General features: G+C 42.6%; 1 protein-coding gene across 2 annotated transcripts in view; it reads left to right on the top strand.

Annotated features, from left to right (window-relative positions):
- The window catches only part of LOC139452707 (huntingtin-like), a 63,354-nt gene that overhangs the window by 6,034 nt on the left and 38,936 nt on the right, over nt 1-18,384 (top strand). The window contains exons 6-21 of one of the 2 annotated variants that reach the window (XM_071234276.1): nt 141-424; nt 2,465-2,646; nt 3,463-3,655; nt 4,328-5,047; nt 5,879-6,043; nt 7,992-8,188; nt 9,076-9,177; nt 9,472-9,572; nt 10,351-10,612; nt 11,410-11,570; nt 12,561-12,694; nt 14,048-14,183; nt 15,232-15,431; nt 16,271-16,386; nt 16,977-17,162; nt 17,995-18,215. In XM_071234276.1, coding sequence (XP_071090377.1) covers nt 141-424; nt 2,465-2,646; nt 3,463-3,655; nt 4,328-5,047; nt 5,879-6,043; nt 7,992-8,188; nt 9,076-9,177; nt 9,472-9,572; nt 10,351-10,612; nt 11,410-11,570; nt 12,561-12,694; nt 14,048-14,183; nt 15,232-15,431; nt 16,271-16,386; nt 16,977-17,162; nt 17,995-18,215 — 3,360 coding nt within the window. Of the gene's footprint in view, nt 1-140; nt 425-2,464; nt 2,647-3,462; nt 3,656-4,327; nt 5,048-5,878; nt 6,044-7,991; nt 8,189-9,075; nt 9,178-9,471; nt 9,573-10,350; nt 10,613-11,409; nt 11,571-12,551; nt 12,695-14,047; nt 14,184-15,231; nt 15,432-16,270; nt 16,387-16,976; nt 17,163-17,994; nt 18,216-18,384 lie in introns of both variants that reach the window. The other variant, XM_071234275.1, reaches the window with a different exon arrangement.

The following is an 18,384-nucleotide window of genomic DNA, read 5'->3' as shown; positions in this document are numbered from 1 at the left end:
ATTTTTCTCACTTTAAATTTCCATGATCATGATCATACAATATAAGCTGACAAGGGAGGTAACTCCAAGGAAATGTGGAATATTTGGGGCAACTATGAGTTGTTAATGTAAAACATTCATGTTGTTTGTTTCATTTACAGACCCTACATTGTCAATTTACTTCCTTGTTTGGCGCGCATCTGTCGCCGTGACGATGAAGAGGCAGTCCAGGAGACTTTATCTTCTTCCATGCAGAAAATCTGTCCTGGCCTCATGGGCTTTGCGAATGATACAGAAGTTAAAGGTTTACTGAAAGCATTCCTACCAAACCTGAAATCTAACTCTGCCGTGTGTCGACGTACAGCAGCGAGCAGCCTGACTCTCATCTGCCAATACTCCCGTTGTCCAATCACCTTCTTCTCATATCTCATCACCATTCTCCTTGGTAAGTTACCACTCATGTTACAGTAAAGGAACAGGTATCATATATACAAAGGCCAATCACTGGCGAAAAGTATCTGCCTGAAGGGCCTTGTTCTTTTTTTATTTTTTTCAGTTTTCATTCAGTGGTAATGTGACATCAATGAACTAGTTTGTCTTTATATATCTTCTGAAAAAAGTTTGAAAATAAAATGTTCTAAGAGTTCTAAATTTTGAACTGTGGATTTTTAAAACATATTGTCTTTCACAGTGGGTTTCCCCTTCTTTCTCAATCCTTGCATGGAAATGATCCTTAAACATATTTCCAGATTAAAAAAACATTGCACCCCAACTCATAACAGCTGTCTCCATGGCTACCATCACCAACAATAGCCTGTACTATGGCTTGATTCCTGACTAATTGATCACATAATGTCTCAAGCTAGTCAGAACTATTGTTACAGTGGCTTCTGTATTTCAGAGCTAGTGTTACATACAGGTGCTTATGTATTTCATAGTTAAGTTTACAGGTGCTTGTGTATTTCAGAGCTAGTGTCACAGGTGCTTGTATATTTCAGAGTTAGTGTCACAGGTGCTTGTGTATTTCATGGTTAGTGTTACAGGTGCTTGTGTATTCAGAGTTAGTGTCACAGGTGCTTGTGTATTTCAGAGTTAGTGTTACAGGTGCTTGTGTATTTCAGAGTTAGTGTTACAGGTGCTTGTGTATTTCAGAGTTAGTGTCACAGGTGCTTGTGTATTTCAGAGCTAGTGTCACAGGTGCTTGTGTATTTCATGGTTAGTGTCACATGTGCTTGTGTATTTCAGAGCTAGTGCCACAGGTGCTTGTGTATTTCAGAGTTAGTGTCACAGGTGCTTGTGTATTTCATAGTTAGTGTTACAGGTGCTTGTGTATTTCAGAGCTAGTGTCACAGGAGCTTGTGTATTTCATGGTTAGTGTCACATGTGCTTGTGTATTTCATGGTTAGTGTCACATGTGCTTGTGTATTTCAGAGCTAGTGTTACAGGTGCTCGTGTATTTCAGAGGTAGTGTCACAAGTGCTTGTGTATTTCAGAGCTAGTGTCACAGGTGCTTGTGTATTTCAGAGCTAGTGTCACAGGTGCTTATGTATTTCAGAGCTAGTGTCACAGGTGCTTATGTATTTCAGAGTTAGTGTCACATGTGCTTGTGTATTTCATGGTTAGTGTTACAGGTGCTTGTGTATTTCAGAGCTAGTGTCACAGGAGCTTGTGTATTTCATGGTTAGTGTCACATGTGCTTGTGTATTTCAGAGCTAGTGTCACAGGTGATTGTGTATTTCAGAGCTAGTGTTACAGGTGCTCGTGTATTTCAGAGGTAGTGTCACAAGTGCTTGTGTATTTCAGAGCTAGTGTCACAGGTGCTTGTGTATTTCAGAGCTAGTGTCACAGGTGCTTATGTATTTCAGAGCTAGTGTCACAGGTGCTTGTGTATTTCATAGTTAGTGTTACAGGTGCTTGTGTATTTCAGAGCTAGTGTCACAGGAGCTTGTGTATTTCATGGTTAGTGTCACATGTGCTTGTGTATTTCATGGTTAGTGTCACATGTGCTTGTGTATTTCAGAGCTAGTGTTACAGGTGCTCGTGTATTTCAGAGGTAGTGTCACAAGTGCTTGTGTATTTCAGAGCTAGTGTCACAGGTGCTTGTGTATTTCAGAGCTAGTGTCACAGGTGCTTATGTATTTCAGAGCTAGTGTCACAGGTGCTTATGTATTTCAGAGTTAGTGTCACATGTGCTTGTGTATTTCATGGTTAGTGTTACAGGTGCTTGTGTATTTCAGAGCTAGTGTCACAGGAGCTTGTGTATTTCATGGTTAGTGTCACATGTGCTTGTGTATTTCAGAGCTAGTGTCACAGGTGATTGTGTATTTCAGAGCTAGTGTTACAGGTGCTCGTGTATTTCAGAGGTAGTGTCACAAGTGCTTGTGTATTTCAGAGCTAGTGTCACAGGTGCTTGTGTATTTCAGAGCTAGTGTCACAGGTGCTTATGTATTTCAGAGCTAGTGTCACAGGTGCTTGTGTATTTCAGAGCTAGTGTTGCCAGTGGACGTGGAGCATGATGTGTACACACTGCTGGGTGTGATCTTGTGTATGCGGACCATCATCCCCCAACTGGTACAATCGGACACGCGGGACCAGGGACTCAAGGGCAGCTTCGGGGTCATCCAGAAGGAGAAGGAGGAGGGGGTCAACCATGATCAGATTCTCAAGGTCACATGAATATTATTATCAGTTAAAACATCACCTTTTTTAATAGAAATAGATATGTAATATGATAGTTACATGATGTTTTATTACTTTTAACTCTGCACATATTACCAAGGAAGAGATAAGGCTGTCTGTAATAAACCTCATCATGTTCATGCTGAAAGTCAGTTCAGATTAATTAGGTTATAAGTATGAGTATCGAGTATTAATTATCATTATTATTTATCTGAGATATCATGACCATAGTGCTTGATGACAGGTAAAGTAGATCCCGAGTACCTGCTAGAATGGACAGTGAGTGTCTTCACATGCCTGATGTGTGCTTGCTTAGAATTGCTCGTACTTGCATTGGTGACCATCAGTCTGATTATGTGTCATGGATCTCTGCTCACACTTTCTACCATCAGTTTTTCTGGACCAATCTCAGGAGTTTAACACTGCGATATGTCATATGATACCCCATGGAGATTCTGGGTTATACTTGGTCCTCAGTGTGTCGTAAGACGTGACTTTAAGCATCGGGTGGTCAGTTAGTGACTTGGTGTTGCATGTCTTTGTGACCCGACGGCATGGATCATTGCTAATGATATCAATCACTAGTTTATCTGATCCAGACAGGATTATGTTCAGGCCTAAGTCATATCGCTGGAATTGTGCTGAGTGCAGCGTTATACAACACAAACAAAACATTGCTGTAATAGTAATCATTATGGCATTAAATTCTCTTCACATGCTCACATTTTTCAGTATTGTTTTCAGGTAATGTGTATTAGTTATAATGTGACAATTGAGGTAACTAGATTTCTGTTTTGCTTATAGATGTTCCAGCTACTCCTGTTTTACACAAACCACCCTGACCACAACGTTGTGACGGCGGCGCTGGAGGCGATGCAGCAACTTCTGCGCACCCCGCCACCCCAGCTCCGCCGTCTTCTGTTGGCGTCAGGCAGCATCCAGAGAACCCTGATTTACCAAAAGGATTTTGAGGAGCGGGAGCGCTTCAGGGTAGAAAGTGAGTGTCTCTGTTTTCACCATTTCTGATGTAGCCGAGGACTGATTTCCAATTTGTGTTGCATTGTAATGAATACAGTGGTCAACTGATGACACTATGCTGGGTTCACTCAAGGAATTTTCCAACATGGGCCTTTTATATGAAAATTTCAAATCTTCAATAGGTACGCCCATACAACACAATGTTAAATGCCCCAATTGTATTTAAAAATATGGGCCTTTTTTCAACTTTAGAGACTAAAAGCTCACTAAAAGCACCCTGACTATGTTATAGTACTGTAGGGATGTTTTACATAGGACTGACACAAGGATGAAGTATAGGTCTGGAGTTTATGGTTTGGCTTTAGAAACTGGAGCTAGTCAAAGAAGCCCAACCAAAATTCAGGTCAAGGTATCCAAGGGTCTGGGCTCGTCACACTGATGGCCCTCACTCACTCCATTGTTCTATTAGCAATTACAGAAAGTTAATGGCATTCCCACATAAATAGTCATCAAGACTGGTTATCAAAATGAATGGATTTCTGTCTCTATTTTTCTTGTATTTACAGAAGCTACTGTTAAATAACTCTTTGACATTGCTAGACATGTTGAATCCTAATGTTGGTTGTTAGTTGTAAGTGACCAATAGAAACTTTAATTCTTTCTGTGATGGAAGATTCTTTATGTTTCCCAGGTTCAGCGGAGCTGCCAACCATCTCAGACGACACTGGTCTGGAAGAGGAAGAAGGTTCTGATGTGACAGGGCAGACAGCATCATCATCTGACACATCTGCTTTTGTATCCGACCTTGACCCTGGATCAGTTGAAGGTCTTAATATGCGGAGGTTGTCCGCGGACTCAAGACGAGAGGGAAAATCTGAATCCGATCTGACAGACTTGATGGCGGGGACAGACGCAACTGTGGTTGTGACATCAGACAATGATTATTCCAATGTAGAAATAGGAGATTTGAATGAAGAAAAGTCTGAACGTTCCACATTATCACATAGCAGTAGTGTTGAAACTCTTCTAAGCATCAAGAGTCTTAGCCCTAAAAGGCGACCATCTTTGAGGAAAGGCGTGAGTCAGGACTTGAATGGAAACCCAGAGTATGACCCCTTGGGGGGCTCAGATACACCGGAGAGGTCGTCTCCCCTTCCCAGTCCTCTACCCCCAGGAATGAGAGAGGATGCGGGCAATGACATCGGTTCACTGTTAGACGAGGAGCTGCCACTGCTGTACTGTGTTCGGTTATTGTGTCGGGGGTTCCTGTTGAATGGAAGTGAGGGGGGCCTTCTCCCAGATAAAGTTGCCCGAGTGAGCCTCAAGTCACTGGCTCTCAGCTGTGTGGCTTCAGCGTTATCTCTCTGCCCAAAGATCTTCCTCTACAAGCTGTTTCCCCGGGACCTGGAGAGTGAGTATTAATGATGGCATTATGCATAGCCTCCTGGTATACAAGTTGATCAGAAAGTGCTTAGTATGTTTGTCCTTCTGTCCCCAATCACTAGTCTTCAGAGAATAACACACCAACAGATGATTTCATTACAAAATGCCAAGCATGCATGCTCATTATGATGAAGTAGAGCACTTTGAAATTTTTTTAAAATGTGTTCCATATACTTCAAAAATCTTTGCATAGAGCTTGCATGATTGGAGCTTGGTTTTACACGATGCACAAATGTGTGTCAATTACTCACAAATGTAGAGAATGGACGCAGAAAAGAAATATGCTGCGTCCCAGGGGAGGCACAATAGTATACATTATACCTACAGCGCATCATTAGCAGTTATGTGTGTCTGTTATTTCATCCATCATTCGGGGCGGTCGGATAGCCTAGTGGTTAAAGCCTTCGCTCGTCACACCGAAGACCCGGGTTCGATTCCCGACATGGGTACAATGTGTGAAGCCCATTTCTGGTGTCCCCCGCCATGATATTCCTGGAATATTTCTAAAAGCGGCGTAAAACCATACTCACTCACTCACTCACTCATCCATCATTCATGACCACTGTCTCTTGATAGTTGATTCATTCCAGGCTCTGACGTAATTATCTAAACAAACATAACACCACACCATTTCATTACTTTACAGGACCCTCATATTGCCTGTTAGGACCCTTAAAAATAATTATTTGGGGGGTCCCCTGGACCCCTACTTTCGTACTATAATTCTAAGCTGATAATATTTGATTATTCTTTGATTTATGCAGCAGTTAATATGTGACAATTGACCAATGTTGTGCAGGTGGTAATCAACACATCCGGGAGGTGGTCCTGTATGCCAGCCACCCAGACCCCCAGCTCAAGGGCACTACGGCCATGGTGATTGGAAGCCTCATCAAGGCCGTCCTCACAGAAGGGAGAGGGGACTTCAAGAAGTGGCTCAAGAAACATTCCCCAGCTGACATAGGTCAGTACTGCAATGACTGTAGCCTCACACTCCCAGTTCTGTGTCTCCTGGGTAGTCCAAGACATTACTGTTTATTCGTTCGTTCGTTTTGTTTTACACATCAGTCATGCATGGACAAAATTGCTTCATCAGCAAGTGAAATAGTTAGGGTTTCTCTTGACTCTTTCTCCATTTTATATGAAAAGCATGTTTAAGAACAATCACTTAAAATCTTAGTTAACCTTGATCAATTGTTTAACAAAGAGTATGCATTACACACTTTGGCTGGGAATATTCATGACAAGTAGAGATATTAGATTTTTCATCGCTACAAAGTATCTGTCTCTTACATGATTGGGGGACACGGTTGGCACAGCCATCTAAGGCACCGCAGGTGTGTCAGAACTGTACCTGTGCTTGTGGGTTTCACCAAAGTGGTCAACGTATGAGACCTGCAGCACTTCAGGCTTTCCTCGCCATATAACTGGAATAATGTTCAAACCGGTGTCAAAACCAACTTACTTACTCACTTATATGATTGTGAAGTTTTGTACTTTATAGATCTTTGTTCTATATTTAGTATTATATCTACAAGCTGCATCTGTTAGCACCTGACCCTTGAAGATTCTGGGGTAGAATAGGTCTTCAGCAACCCATGCTTGCCGTAAAAGGCGACTGCGTGTCATAAGAGGCGACTAATGGGATCAGGTAGTCAGGCACGCTGACTTGGTGGATAAATACATGTCATCGATCCCAATTGCGTGGATCGTCAGTCAGTTTGGCAGCTGTATAATGACAACTTGGTACTTATGGTCTGGGTCACTGGTACAGTGACAAGCAATCGACCAAATCACCAAGTCTGTTCACCCAATCCATTCAGCGTTAGAAATTGGCACTAGTCATATAGTCCTTGCCAAACTGCCCAATAGTTAAGGAATCATAAGGAATAGTAGAAATCATGCTTTAACCACTAGGCTACCCGACCGCCCTGCCATGTTTAAGGGTTTGCTATGTGTTATCATTATAAGGACTAGTGGACCAAAGATGTTAGTTTTACTACTGCTAGTTCTACTGACTTATTACCAGCAATAGGATGCTGGAAACCTATTGAAGTCCGGGTCCACACAGGATCCTTTGTATGTATGAGAGGAGACGAGACGGGATATGGTGGCCAATATAGCTGCCGAGTATTGGTTACTGAGTAGAGCTGTGTGACCTCGTAGTCTCATAGTCTCGTAGTCTCGTAGTCTGTGATCACACTTTGTTGGCCAGGGTTGATTGTCGCACTTATCATGCTTATAACCATATTTAAAAAATGCCAATATGCCACTTGTGATACTGTATAAAGCACAAGAGCCACATCACTGAGGTTTGACATTGATAGCCATGTTTAGCAGATAAGTTTGCATATGAATTGCAAGCTGAACTCCCTTCGGAATATACTTCTGTAATTATTGTAATATTGCGGACTTGGCAAACACAAAAAAACAATTCTTTTACTCAGCATGCAATATTAGCTGATGTGATCCTCATACAGTACATACAGAACATCCAAGTTAGAATAGGTGTTCAGCAACCCATGCTTGGCGTAAGAGGTGACTAACAGGATTGGGTGGTCAGGCTCACTGACTTGGTTGATGCATGTCATTGTATCCCAGTTGTGTGGATCAACATGATCAAGACTCATGAATTCAGTCACTGGATTGTGTGGTCAAGATTAATTTTTTTTTACAGACTGCCATCATATAGCTGGAATATTGCTGTGTGTGGCATTAGACAACAAACAAACAAACAAACAAACAAAAGAGTGAAACCATTCAAATTAAGCATAACGGTCAAGTGATCTTTGGCATATACCTCAAGTTAATTTACGTTAGTGGAACCCAAGAATTTTGTGCTGTAGCAAATGAAATAATTTACTGTGTGTCTTTTATTAACCCTGAAAGTGTATGTGATGGTATATTTGCAGGTGAAGTGTCGCTGGAACGCCTGGTGGAGACCCTAGTCCACATCATGTGTGACCAGTCATCTGTGGCCATCCGACTGACGCTGATCGCCCTACAGCTATGTCTGTCCAATCTCCTTGAGAGCTGCCATGGCAAGGTCGGGATCAGCGTCATGCTGGATCTCCTGGATGTCAAGAATAACCCATACTGGCTGGTCAAGGTATGCACCAGTTAACAGGCTAGAATCTGAGATTAATTGTTATGTTCTATGAACAATATTGCCAGTTACCTCATGTGCATATGGTCTTGGTCGTTGTTTCTGTGTGTAAGTTGTAGTGTCCCGTGTGTAAGTGTAGTGTTTTGTGTTTAAGTGTAGTGTAAGTATGATGTTCTGTGTGTAAGTGTAGTGCCCTGTGTGTAAGTGTGGTGTTCTCTGTGTAAATGTAGCTTTCTGTGTGTAAGTGTAGTGTCCTGTGTGTAAGTGTAATGTTCTGTGGGTAAGTGTAGTGTTCTGTGTGTAAGGTTAGTGTTCTGTGTTTAAGTGTAGTGTTCTGTGTGTAAGTGTAGTGCTCTGTGTGTAAGTGTAGTGTTCTGTGTGTAAGTGTAGTGCTCTGTGTGTAAGTGTTATGTTTTGTGTGTAAGTGTAGTGTTCTGTGTGTAAGTGTAGTGCTCTGTTTGTAAGTGTAGTGTTCTGTGTGTAAGTGTTATGCTCTGTGTAAGTGTAGTGCTCTCTATGTAAGTGTAGTGCCCTTTGTGTAAGTGTAGTGTTCTGTGTGTAAGTGTTATGCTCTACGTAAGTGTAGTGCTCTGTGTGTAATTGTAGTGTTCTGTGTGTAAGTGTTATGCTCTGTGTAAGTGTAGTGCTCTGTGTGTAAGTGTAGTGCTCTGTGTGTAAGTGTAGTGCTCTGTGTGTAAGTGTAGTGTTCTGTGAGTAAGTGTAGTGTTCTGTGTGTGTTGTGTCCTGTGTAAGTGTAGTGTTCTGTGTGTAAGTGTTATGCTCTGTGTAAGTGTAGTGCTCTGTGTGTAAGTGTAGTGCTCTGTGTGTAAGTGTAGTGCTCTGTATGTAAGTGTAGTGTTCTGTGTGTAAGTGTAGTGTTCTGTGTGCAGGTGGAGCTGCTGGAGCTACTGGGCGGCATCAACTTCAAGGTGGTGTGCTTCCTGGGCACACTCTGCAAGGATCACAAGAAGGGCTGCCATAACTTCCTCGGGGTCAGTACATCAATTAGAGTCTGATGTTGGAGGAGAAAATATATAATTTTATGTTACCTCATACTTTTGATAAGAAAAGGGATTATAATTTAATTATAATATATTGCCATATGCCAATTACCTTAATCATGTGAACACTATGTTACAATATCTATCAAACATAACCCACATCATTTATAGTGTTCTGGATTGGAGAGTGATGTAAAAGAATTAAGTTGTGCATCATAGTGTACAATACTGTATGTCATTGTTACCATGGTTATGGTCTTATTTATGTATGTGTTCTGCCCTCAGAGACTGAATCTACAGGACCACTATTTGAGTCATGTGATAATTCCGTTGCTAGGAGACGAAGATGGCAGAGTCAGACATGCAGCATCAAGAACATTGCTTAGGTAAACAGTGGCCAATGTCATCAGCTGTTGGACAGATCAAAATTACCTTATGTGATTTTCATACAGTACACCCATGAAAATGAGAATAGGTCTTCAGCAAATCATGCTTGCCATAAAAGGCGACTATGCTTGTCGTGAGAGTCGACTAACGGGATTGGGTGGTCAGGCTTACTGAGTTGGTTGATGCATGTCATCGGGTCCCAATTGCATGGATCAATGCTTGTGATGTAAATCAGTGGATTGTCTGGTCTAGACTTTATTATTTACAGACCGCTGGCATATAGCTGGAATATTGCTGTGTTCATCACCGGATTGTTGGAGCCAGCAAAGTAGACACAATTTATGGATAACAACTTCTTTAATGAAAGGCGATGTTTCGGTGTAGATCCTTATACTTTTGTCAAAACAACGGTATAAGGTTCTATACAGAAACATCGCCTTTACAGTAAAATAAAGAAGTTGTTATCCATAAATTGTGTCTACTTTGCCATCCATCAACTTCTAGGAAATGCCTATCAAACAATTCGTCTGGGTCGGTCTTGATTATTTACAGGCTGGAATCTTGTAAACTATTGATACACTATTTAAGTAAATTCCAATTTGACTCTGAGAGAGTTTGTGTAATGCCCACCTTTCACTACGACCACGAATATCCCGAATCACCCTGAATCGTTTAGTCAATGCAGTATCAAGGAATCAGATCAACCTGCAATATATGAGGTTAATGCATTCTCATGTTGTTTTGTATGAAAACAGACATTGTATTTTATATTGACAGGCTTGTTCCAAAACTTTTCTTTGCTGTTGACAACTGCCAACAAGACCCGGTGACTGCAATTGCCAGGGATCTGACCGATGGTTTGCTGTATCCGCTGATGTCAGAGTGGGCGGAGGAGCCACCTCCCCTTGTACAGGGTCTGATCCCTCCCTACCACTTCTCCCCCACATTCACCATCAAGCCCCACCTGGAGAGCAGTCTGTCTAGGGTGGTCCAGCAACTCTTGCAGCAGCTGCACAAAGCACAGACCAAACATCTGACAGTGAGTGTTCAAACATGTCACTGTTTGTGGTCAAACATGTCACAGTTAGTGGTTAAACATTTGACAGTAAGTGGCCAAACATGTCACAGTTAGTGGTCAAACATTTGACAGTAAGTGGCCAAACATGTCACAGTTAGTGGTCAAACATTTGGCAGTGATTTGCCAAACATCTGACAGTGAGTGGTCAAACATGTCACTGTTTGTGGTCAAACATGTCACAGTTAGTTGTTAAACATTTGATAGTAAGTGGCCAAACATGTCACAGTTAGTGGTTAAACATTTGACAGTAAGTGGCCAAACATGTCACAGTTAGTGGTCAAACATTTGACAGTGAGTGACCAAACATCTGACAGTGAGTGGCCAAACATGTCATAGTTAGTGGTCAAACATTTGACAGTAAGTGGCCAAACATGTCACAGTTAGTGGTCAAACATTTGAAAGTTTGGGCAAACATTTGGTGGGGAGTAACCAAACATTATGTAGTGGCCAATCAGTTGACATTGAGTGACCAAACATTTGACTGGGTGGTCAAACATTGGCAATAGACAGTAGATTATCAAGATTTGAGTGTGAATGGCCAAACATTTGACAGTGTGGGGCCAAACATTTGACAGTGACCAACATTGACAGTGGGTGGCCATACATTTGACAGTGGATGGCCAACATTTGACAGTATGTGGCCAAACATTTGACATATAGTATGGGAATAGTAAGCATGTTTCCAACTATGTTAATTGCTGTAACTCTTGTAACTAAGCCAACTATTTCATGATCATCTGTTCCCAATGTTTTGCCAGAGTGGATGTTGTCATGCTATGTGTCTGCTGTCGGAGGAGTACCTCGTGTCCTGCTACGCCTCATCCTGGGGCTGTGGCCCTGCCACACCGCTTATTCCCAAAGATAGCTCGAGTAGAATTAACATGAAGAGGCCTCCAAGCCGCTCACTTAGTTCCTCCAGGTATGTATGCTGGTGTGTCAGTCTGGTGTTACTGTCTTCATTAACTACACTGTGGCATGTCCAGAACAGATTAGAACAAACTTGTTGTGGGAGGTGACTAAACATAGGATTTAATGGCCACATTGGCTGTTGAGGATGATAAGCATTTTGAAGGATGACTAGAAAAAAAGGCTCAACTTGTACATGTGAATTCAGTCTTTTTGACCCAATGTCACAGTCCTGTGGGGGTAGAATGTGTCCTCACCAGCCCGATGCTAGTTGTAAGAGGCGTCTGAATTGGAAACCTATGAAGATTCCAGGTTACAATTAGTCATGGCAACCGATGGTGGTCATAAGAGGTGACTTAGTGCATTGGATGTAAGGCTTGGTGACTTGGTTGATGACATGTCAATGTGCCCTGATTGCGTGGGTTGATACTCAATCACTGGATTGTCTGGTCCAGACTTGATTATGTACAGGCCGATATCAAAGATCATTTACAGACATGAACACTGATTTTCACAGATGTAATTTGATGTGGACAACTAAACCCAAGAAATATGTTGTACCAAATGAACCCTAAAATATACTTCATCTGTACGGGGGGCGGTCGGGTAGTGTAGTGGTTAAAGCATTGCTCGTCGCACCGAATATCCGGGTTCAATTCCTGACATGGGTACAATGTGTGAACCCAATTTCTGGTGTCCCCTGCCGTGATATTGCTGGAATATTGCTAAAAGCGGCGTAAAAACATACTCACTCACTCATCTGTACTGAAATGTGTAAAGCAGTGATAATGTTCCTCAATTTGTCTTGACCAAAATGAAACACACCATTTCTGAATGCTCAACATTGACTGATATTTACTGCTTACTTGTAGGTTCCAGTCTGTTTTATGTTGTTTTGTTTGGTGGCAGTTCTGATTGTGTTGTTGATTTCTGTTGTACCTGGGTGTCGGGTTTTCAGTTGACTTTGTGTGGACGCTGTATGTTGACTGTTCAGTACTTTCAGCCTAGAGGAGTTGACATCGGGGTCTGGGGGTGGTCCCCTGCCTGTTATCCTGGCCCTGCTGTTATCGTCACCCGCTGCCCTCGACCTCTCTACACATCAGGATCTCATCCAGCTGGCCGGGAACCTCCTAGCAGGTAAGCAGTAGCAGTGACCTGTCACCCTGTAGCTTTGTCCAAAATAAGACGGCCAGTAATTTTGTCATCGTCATATATACACCCAATTAATAATCAATTAATTGTCACTTGTTTTAGCTTGTGATGTGAAGATTTACAGATTTTGTGGAGTTTGGGTGATAAAATAAAAGGCTGAAGATGATATTTTTTCATCAAACCATACAGTGTCATGCTAATTATTGTTCCTAATTTGATTGAAAATTACTAATTTCTATTCCTGGACACCCATGGTAAGGGTGTTATCTCTATTCCTGGACACCCATGGTTACGATGTTATCTCTATTCCTGGACACCAATGGTTAAGGTGTCATCACTATCCCTGGACACCAATGGTTAAGGTGTTATCTCTATTCCTGGACACCCATGGTTACGATGTTATCTCTGTTCCTGGACACCCGTGGTTGAGGTGTTATCTCTATTCCTGGACACGCATTGTTGAGGTGTTATCTCTATTCCTGGACACCCATGGTTGAGGTGTTATCTCTATTCCTGGACATCCATAGTTTAGGTGTTATCCTTATTCCTGGACACGCATTGTTGGGGTGTTAACTCTATTCCTGGACACCCATTGTTTCAATGATATCTCTATTCCTGGACACCCATAGTTAAGGTGTTATCTCTATTCCTGGACACCCATAGTTACGATGTTATCACTATTCCTGGACACCCATAGTTAAGCTGTTATCTCTATTCCTGGACACCCATGATTACGATGTTATCTCTATTCCTGGACACCCATAGTTAAGGTGTTATCTCTATTCCTGGACACCCATAGTTACGATGTTATCACTATTCCTGGACACCCATAGTTAAGCTGTTATCTCTATTCCTGGACACCCATGATTACGATGTTATCTCTATTCCTGGACACCCATAGTTAAGGTGTTATCTCTATTCCTGGACACCCATAGTTAAGCTGTTATCTCTATTCCTGGACACCCATGGTTACGATGTTATCTCTACTCCTGGACACCCATGGTTGAGGTGTTATCTCTATTCCGGGACACCCATAGTTAAGCTGTTATCTCTATTCCTGGACACCCATGGTTACGATGTTATCTCTACTCCTGGACACCCATGGTTGAGGTGTTATCTCTATTCCGGGACACCCATAGTTAAGGTGTTATCCCTATTACTGGACACCCATTGTTTCAATGATATCTCTATTCCTGGACACCCATTGTTGAGGTGTTATCTCTATTCCTGGAGTCCCATTGTTGAGATTTTATCACTATTCCTACTAAACATACAACCGACGGTGTTTGGCTATTATCAGAAGCTGATTACTTATGGTTCCTGTTTCCACTCCCTCAGGCTCTGCCTTCAAGACATTCCGTGGATCTGACGAGACAGCGAGCCTGGCAGGGTCGGGCGATGAGGGCAAGTGGGCAGCAGTCAGTGACAGGCTGCTGGTTCCTATGATAGAACACCTTCTCAGCCATGTGGCTAGGTGAGTAACAACACTGATCACCATCGTTCCATGACACGGGACCCGTGAAGATCTGAGGTAGAATAGGTCTTCAGCAACCCATGCTTGCCGTAAAAGGTGACTATGCTTGTCGTAAAAGGTGAGTAACGAGATCGGGTAGTCAGGCTCGCTGACTTGGTTGATGCAGGTCATCGATCCCAATTGTGTGGATAGATGATCATGATATCAATCACTGGATTGTCTGGTCCAGACTTGATTATTTACAGACCGCCGTCATATAGCTGGAATATTGCTGAGTGCGGCGTAAAACAACCAACCAACCAACCAACCATGACACGGAGTGATCATAGTACTGTTGTAACTCCCATACTTACACAGAGAGTCCCGTGAAGATTTCGGGTTAGAATTAGTCTTCAGCAAACCATTTTTGTCATAAGAGGCAACTAACGGAATCGGGTGGTCAGGCCTGCAGACATGGTTGATGCATGTTATTGAATCCCAGTTGCGTGGATGGATGCTAACTGGATTGTCTGGTCAAGATTTGATTAGTTACAGACTGTCGTCATATAGCTGGAATATTGCTGTATGCGGCATTAAACAGACAAACAAACAAGACTCACACATAGACTTATGGCAGTCGTAGTGCAACATCGCTTAATGAAACATGGCACACCTCTTTAAGCACTGCAGATCAGCATACCACAGATACAGCATGCTAATGGCTATTACACGATATGCCGCATTTGATTTCCCCACTTTACACGCTAATCCTGCACAAGACAAATGCATCTTGAGTCATGAATCTATGACATCACATGTGATGCGTTCATGAGCGTCGATTTATACAACATACTAGTATGTTCGTTTGTGTGTTGAGCCGATCTAATATCTCTTGAAAATGAGTAATTAGTCATATATTAACCAACATGTATGGTCTTTGTGTTTCTTTTGTCCTTAAATTCAATGAGGTTTTTATCCCAGCTTGTTGGGTAAAGGGTCTTCCGGTATGATAGAGACCCTGGATGAATGCTGGTTCTCTGTGTGTGTACATGCTGATATTCCTTGACAGGGTGCTGAATGCGTGTGCCCATGTGATAGATGAGCAGGTGCCAGGGCCTCCCCAGATGAAGCCCTCCCTCCCGTCCCTGCCCAACGCCCCCTCCCTCAGCCCGGTCAAGCGGAAGGTGAAGGGAGACAAGGAGTCACAGGGTGGAGCAGGGGCGGGTCAGGCAGGGGATGCCAAGTCTGACAAGAAAACACCGCAGAAAGGTTGGTGCCCATTAACATGTAACAATACGCTTACCTCAGGTGTCGAAACATATCACAATTTCAAGACAAGAATTTTACAGAAACATTTGAGAACAGCACAGAGATGTAACACTACTCCTACCCAGTGTTCGAAATAAGCACCTGCACGTAGGCCTGTGGCAGGTAGATTTTGTTTGGACCTGTAGTTTCAAAGTTGTATGGATCCTTATGGCCTGCAGTAAAATTACATGTTTTTGGTCACAATAAGCTGCAGTTTTTATGTAATGAGGGCCTGAAGAGTTTTTTCAGGGCCTGCAGCTTCTAAGTCTATGGGTTCTGATGGCAATCTGGCAATTCTTTTTTATTTCAAACACTGCTCCTACCCCATGTACTACTATGACTTGGAGTCACAATGTGATCTGTCTTGGGACAGTTAATCACAGTGTTGTTGCATGAAATTCCCCATGTTCCCTGTGCCCAGCTAACAAGGTTGTTGCTATGTCTTTTTACATTATTCTGGTTCTGAGAGTTCCATACAATCAGATTTAGCATTTTGTTTTGTAATGGGTGAAGTAATGCTAACCCATGCTAACCCAAGTAGTTATCAAGCAGGGTTATTGCAAACTTTAGTAAATTAATGCAAAAATTAAAACTTGAGTCAATACATGTCTAGGCAAATCACAGTAATGTGTAAATTTGTCATGCAACGGTAAATTGCTTTAATTTCCATCAAGGCGTGTGGAGCCTTGGACATGATAATGACAAGACTTTCCTAATTACATCCCTGGGGGAATCGGGGTTAAAACAGGAGGTACCCAGTGTTGAAATGGTTTCATAAATGACATCTTTCCCGAACACAGACCAGAAGGAGCCTGAGAAGGAGAAGAGCAAGAAGGATGGACTGGGGATATTCTACAGCCTGCCTCAGTATATGAAGGTGTACGAGATGCTCAGGGGAGCTTACTCTAATTACAAGGTCAGTCAGGGGAGGCCACTCTGTACAGCATGAATACCTATCACAAGATGAAATGTTTCTCTACTCTAATTGGTAACTTTTTGTCCAATCTACTAGGTGTTGTTATAAGTATATGTACCTTGTTTTAAGATGAGACGTTATCTCTCAGTAATTAGGATATAAACCTACATAAACTACAGTTATGGACATCATGATATTAAGTTTTTAGACAAAGAGACTTTGTTTTGAAGAAATTAGCTGGGACTGTGCAACACTAGCCATCCTTTTCGTTTAGTTTTCTCAGTAACCTTACACATTACATACACTGAAACACTTTGAAAATGCATAGGGGATCTTGACTTTTGATACGTATCAAGTCACTGGAAGCTTATGACCAGGTATGACAACATGAATGAGGATTCAAACTCAGACATCATCATTGCAATGTTGCATGCCTGTATGCCTTACTACGACACACCAATATCTTTGTTTTGTGTCAGTTCATTAAACATTATTTCCCAAATCCACTCTGCATTTCCATTGTGTGTCAGTCCATGTACAACCAGCCAGTCGGCCGGCTATGTCAACTAATGTCCGACTGTTGTTTCCAGATCTCCCTGGACCTGAACAGCTCCGACAAGTTCTGTAACCTGCTGAAGGTGACGCTGGCGGTCTTCTCCCAGATCCTGGAGATTGCCACACTCTTTGACATCGGGAAGTATGCAGAGGAGTTCCTGGGCTACCTGAAGAGCACTATGACCATGGAGCCCACTTTCACAGTGTTGTGTGTACAACAGGTAACATGTCACTCTTTGTTGGGAGTATGTGGGAGCTTTATCTAATAATAAGAATAGGTAGTGGAAACGTCCTGTGTTCCCAGAGAACAGAGGAAAATCTCACCCCTACGCATCCTGTGTTCGCGCAGGTGCACCGGAACCATATGACCGAGACCAGTAACTCGTCATGCTCTCTTTAACCCTAATTAATGGTCCGAAAACACATCAGTGGAGAGAGGGGAGGCCGGTTGGGTGCTCATGGGTATGAATCAGGATAAGTTTGAATAATATTTTTACGCAAAATAATATGTACCGGTATTTGTTTCGGGACAGTGCTGAAACTGAGGAAAGGGTGACATCAGTTCTATCCATCATTGGGATTATGGGGAAAAATAGGTCCTCAGTCCCCATGCTTGTCCTAAAACCTCACTAAAGAGGGTCTCATGGTTTACAGTGTATGAAATAGCTTGTTGACTTGAGTTCTATACAGGCCTCTGTGTAATAACTGGAATAATTATTCACCCATTCACTCATGGCTCGTGAAGATCTGGGGTAGAATAGGTCTTCAGCAACCCATGCTTGATGTAAGAGGCAACAGTGCTTGTTGTATGAGGCGATTCTGGTTGTCAGGCTTGCTGACTTGGTTGATGCATGTCATTGTATCCCAATTGTGTGGATCGATGCTCATGATGTCAATCACTGGATTCTCTGGCCAAGACACAATTATTTACAGACAGCTGTTATATATCTGGCATATTGCATTGGCATTAAACAACAAACAAACAAATCATTCACTCCTGTGACTCAAACATAAACTGTTAGAACTGAGGATATTTCTTGTTTGACCTTGCAGCTGTTGAAGGCTCTGTTTGGCACCAACCTTGCCAACCAGTGGGAGAGTCAGCAGAGTGTGTTCCACAGCCGCAAGCCAGGCAAGCCCATGAGGGTCATGACAGGCCTGAAGCCAGGCATCTACCAGTGTTGTCTCAACCAGCCCTACTCACTCATGACCCACTCCTTCGCCGGGGCCTTCCTCCGCGCAGCCAACCAGACGGACCAGGAGGAATCACAGAGGTCAGTCTGAGCAGCCTCCACGGGCTGGGCTCTAGTGGCCCAGCAGTTTAAGGTGTTGTGATTTGCTGTGCAGAATTATGTCTCATTCCAGTATCAGAATCGTCTAGTGGCCCGGAATTTATTAACTCAGGTGCTAAAATGGTCGCAGCTGACTTCATTGGCTTTCTAC

The sequence above is a fragment of the Haliotis cracherodii genome, unplaced genomic scaffold (genome assembly GCF_022045235.1).
Source record: "Haliotis cracherodii isolate W230 unplaced genomic scaffold, xgHalCrac1.p SCAF_9, whole genome shotgun sequence".
In the NCBI taxonomy this organism is placed as follows: domain Eukaryota; kingdom Metazoa; phylum Mollusca; class Gastropoda; order Lepetellida; family Haliotidae; genus Haliotis; species Haliotis cracherodii.
The sequence above is the reverse complement of the archived record's forward strand: the minus strand, read 5'-3'. Positions and strand labels throughout refer to the sequence as shown.